Raw genomic sequence first — 3,539 nt, 5'->3', positions numbered from 1 at the left:
GCCCATCATTGAAAGCTGTTTAAAATAGACAGAGAATGTTAGACCCCGTCAGTTCAATGATGCCGGAGAGTTTTGGACCCTGTCATGTCAACGAGTTTAAAATTGACGGAGGCAAAGGATCCCGTTCGGCCTATAACTTTAATATTGACGGAGAGATAGGAACTGGTCAGGTCAATGGGTTTAAAACTGACGGAGAGATAAGAACTGATAAGGTCTTTGGGTTTAAAATTGACGGAGAGAAAGGATCCCGTCAGGTCTATGGGTTTAAAATTGGCGGTTTATAGGCTTTGATATTGAAAGAATTGATCCAGTCATGTCTATAAGGAATTTGGACACCATGATGTCTGTGAATTAAATGTTGGCGGTCGCACTTTGTTACAGGATATAGCTGTTAACAAATTGGACGTTTCTGCTATTGCTTTGCTTTCAGATAGATAGATAGTAATTTTCAGATTGTAAAAAATAATAGCTCAATAGCCCTATCAGTGTACAAGAGAATTAGACCCTGTCATGTTGAACCCGATCAGGTCTACAAGAGAATAATATTTATGTGTTTAAAGTTGACGGGGAATATTGGATTCCATCAGATTTATAGCACCTGTTTGTCTTTAGCGTAAAATACCTCTCAGTAAGGAAATGACTGAATTGGATTGAACAGGTGTATCCGAGATCTGTCCGTTTATTTGTCCTGTTTGTCCGAACATCTGCCCTGTCTGTCCGAGCATCTGCCCTGTCTGTCCGATCATCTGCCCTGTCTCTCCGATCATTTGTCCTGTCTGTCCGAGCATCTGCCCTGTCTGTCCGATCATTTGTCCTGTCTGTCCGAAAAGATTCCTTGTCTGTCTGTTCGTGTCCCCAAAATTAACACGTTCGAAAAATGCGTTATTATCGACTGGCTGTCCTGTTCCGGATGTAAAACCTATCATATTGTTTCCTTGTAATTCATTTCTGACCAATGATGGTTGAGTGATACTGGCTACTTCTGCCAATTGGTTGTTCTGTCGTCTTCGTAGTCTCATGATTAAATCATCCAACAACATGGATCGTGATCGTTGATTAACGAATGGTGGCCCTCCGGAGGATCGCGACGAAGAACTGACTGTTCTAACATCGTGAAGAGGGGAAGTGAAAGCGTTATTGAAAAATAGATTTCCAGTGCCCGATGTACCCGCTACAGCCCTGAAAGTGTTGGCCACTGTGTTGTCCTCAGGTATCATCGTTCTTTGGTCTCTTATTGGAGATATAAACTGTAAAGCAGAATTAGACCCATCGTTGAAAGCTGAACTGGACAAACGATTAGCTTGGGTATCTGGTGGCGTATCAAAATCAGACGGTTCACCTTCACCGCTAACACATATCTGCCGTTGGACGTCCCATACGAGAACCCGTCGGATCCGCCAAGAAGGGTTTTCACACTGTGATCTTTCAGTCGCCTGTCCCGGCGATCGCGCATATGTAGTACGTCTAGCAACCCAGCTTCTATAACCGTCTTCGTTACGCACAGGAAAGTTAGGATCAAAGCGGAACATAACCATGTTCTCTCTCGGTCGATGTAGTCGATTAGTACTAGTCTGGTAAGGATAATTCTCTGGATTTCTCATGTTCCGTTGAGCATCTCGCCATAATTTATCTACAAAGCTGTGATGGAACCAAAAACAAGGATCTGATGGCGCGGAGGTGACCATACGTACCGTACCTCCCATCCACACGTGTGGACCATTGTGATAGCCCTCTAATGTTATCAAGGTGGTGTAAACTAGCCGCAGGTTACTATTCCGATTTATAATGGATTCAATATTTTCTCGTGCTATCAATGTGCCAGCCCTTCCAATATCTCTGGATATGGGGGTACCATCAGGTTCTGTGAAACTGCTGAAGGGGCCAGTCCTTACTCTTCCCCGACCGTTGCCGAAGTAATGCCTTGTCCATACGATTGAATGGATAGGATTTGCCAGGTGAAAATCTAAGGAGGAATCCCAGTACGGAATTGGAAAGCGCAGATAAAATTCTATCCTGAAAGTAGACAGATTAAAAGTTTTAAAGAAGGCAATGAAGAGTACCATCAAATATAGCAAACAAGGCAGAGACAGATAACTCACCGCTAATCACAAAGGACCTTTAGTAACAGATAAATGTGATATGACAAAGCAAACTTTACCACACAATGCCTATTAGGACTTGATGCAAGAGCCCTTTCGTATGAAACGTAGGGAAAAAATTGAGATAGAACGTGTCATCGCTATTCATCAGAGTAAAGAAAAGGTTGGCAAAAACGAACAACAAAAATAATATGTCAATAGAATCTCAAACTCCTACTCGATGATTATCGGAGTGCAAAATATAAAAAAGAAACACCGGGCATTACACTTGATATCACACAAGGTAATATTTTTCCCAATGAGATAATTATGTCAAATATACACAGCCCCCTCAATATCAAACCGCATTTCTCGTTACCGTGTACTATGAGTTTGTTAGTTGTTTGTCAACATCTTACAAGCAAGTCGTGATATTTGGTACAATCCTTTAAACATTTAACCAACAACGTTGGGGAAGCAGAAATGTTACTATCTACCACCGATACCATCAAAATCACCTGTGAGGAAGAAATGACGTTAATCCATTCCTTGACTGCTGCTAGTTAAGAACAAATAGCAGCACTATAAAAGTATTGGTCTATAGATGAATAACGCCAACTGACCAATACTTAAACTTTCGATCGTACCACCCATTTAACAAGAACTTGGACGTTAAATGAACATTGAAAAACACGTGGAAACCCTGATTGGGCAACCCAGAAAGTTCAAAATGAATGTGTTGGAAAAAAAAAAAAAAAAAAACTTAGTAAGGAAAAGCCAAAGAAAAGAACAAAAATAGAAATTGCTTGCCAATTATTTGATGGGGTTTTCACCTTTATTCAACCTCCTACCCAAAGATTAAGAATTTCTACAAGCATGATAGTCAACCATTCAAGCAATTAATATATTACATATCTATATAATAGCATTACAACTATTTATTTCTGTCATTTGAAAAATAAATCAAGACCTATTCCGAAAACCGAAAGAATATCTAATAACTATTATTAATGGTAATTAATTAATAGCAAAGTGAAACTGACTAAATAACGTCATCTGGAACATCTTAGTTATTGAGAAAAGGACATTTTAAGATTTTAACACATTTGACACCTGTTACCTTGAAAGTAGATAAATTTTAGACATGAAATATCAATATTTAGAATTTAAGAAAAAGGTGAGTTTTTAAAATTATGTTGTCAAAATAACACTTTTAAGGGTTGAACCCTACGAAAACCTGAAGTTGACTTATTACGATTATTTTACTTAAAACTGCTGTCGATAGTAATTGGTCATGTATGTAACTGACCAAATATAATCAAGTTTTAGCATTATTGACTCCAATGACCCAGAAAGTGGTCATGTTCATTAATATTATTAACTCTGATAGCCAATGACCTGGACATCTTGCATGTGAAATAATCGAGACGTTATAGATCTTGAGAAGTTTTTCAAATTTTG

General features: G+C 38.9%; 1 protein-coding gene across 1 annotated transcript in view; it reads right to left on the bottom strand.

Annotated features, from left to right (window-relative positions):
• Positions 1-608: 608 nt before the first annotated feature.
• The window catches only part of LOC132561426 (uncharacterized), an 8,684-nt gene continuing 5,753 nt past the window's right edge, over positions 609-3,539 (bottom strand). The window contains exon 3 of the mRNA XM_060226156.1: positions 609-2,013. Within this exon, the coding sequence (XP_060082139.1) occupies positions 609-2,013 (1,405 nt within the window). The remainder of the gene's footprint in view (positions 2,014-3,539) is intronic.

Source organism: Ylistrum balloti, unplaced genomic scaffold (assembly GCF_031769215.1).
Source record: "Ylistrum balloti isolate Yb309-2 unplaced genomic scaffold, AGI_CSIRO_Ybal_v1 Utg371204, whole genome shotgun sequence".
Lineage (NCBI taxonomy): Eukaryota > Metazoa > Mollusca > Bivalvia > Pectinida > Pectinidae > Ylistrum > Ylistrum balloti.
This window is presented reverse-complemented; position numbering and strand designations above follow the sequence as displayed.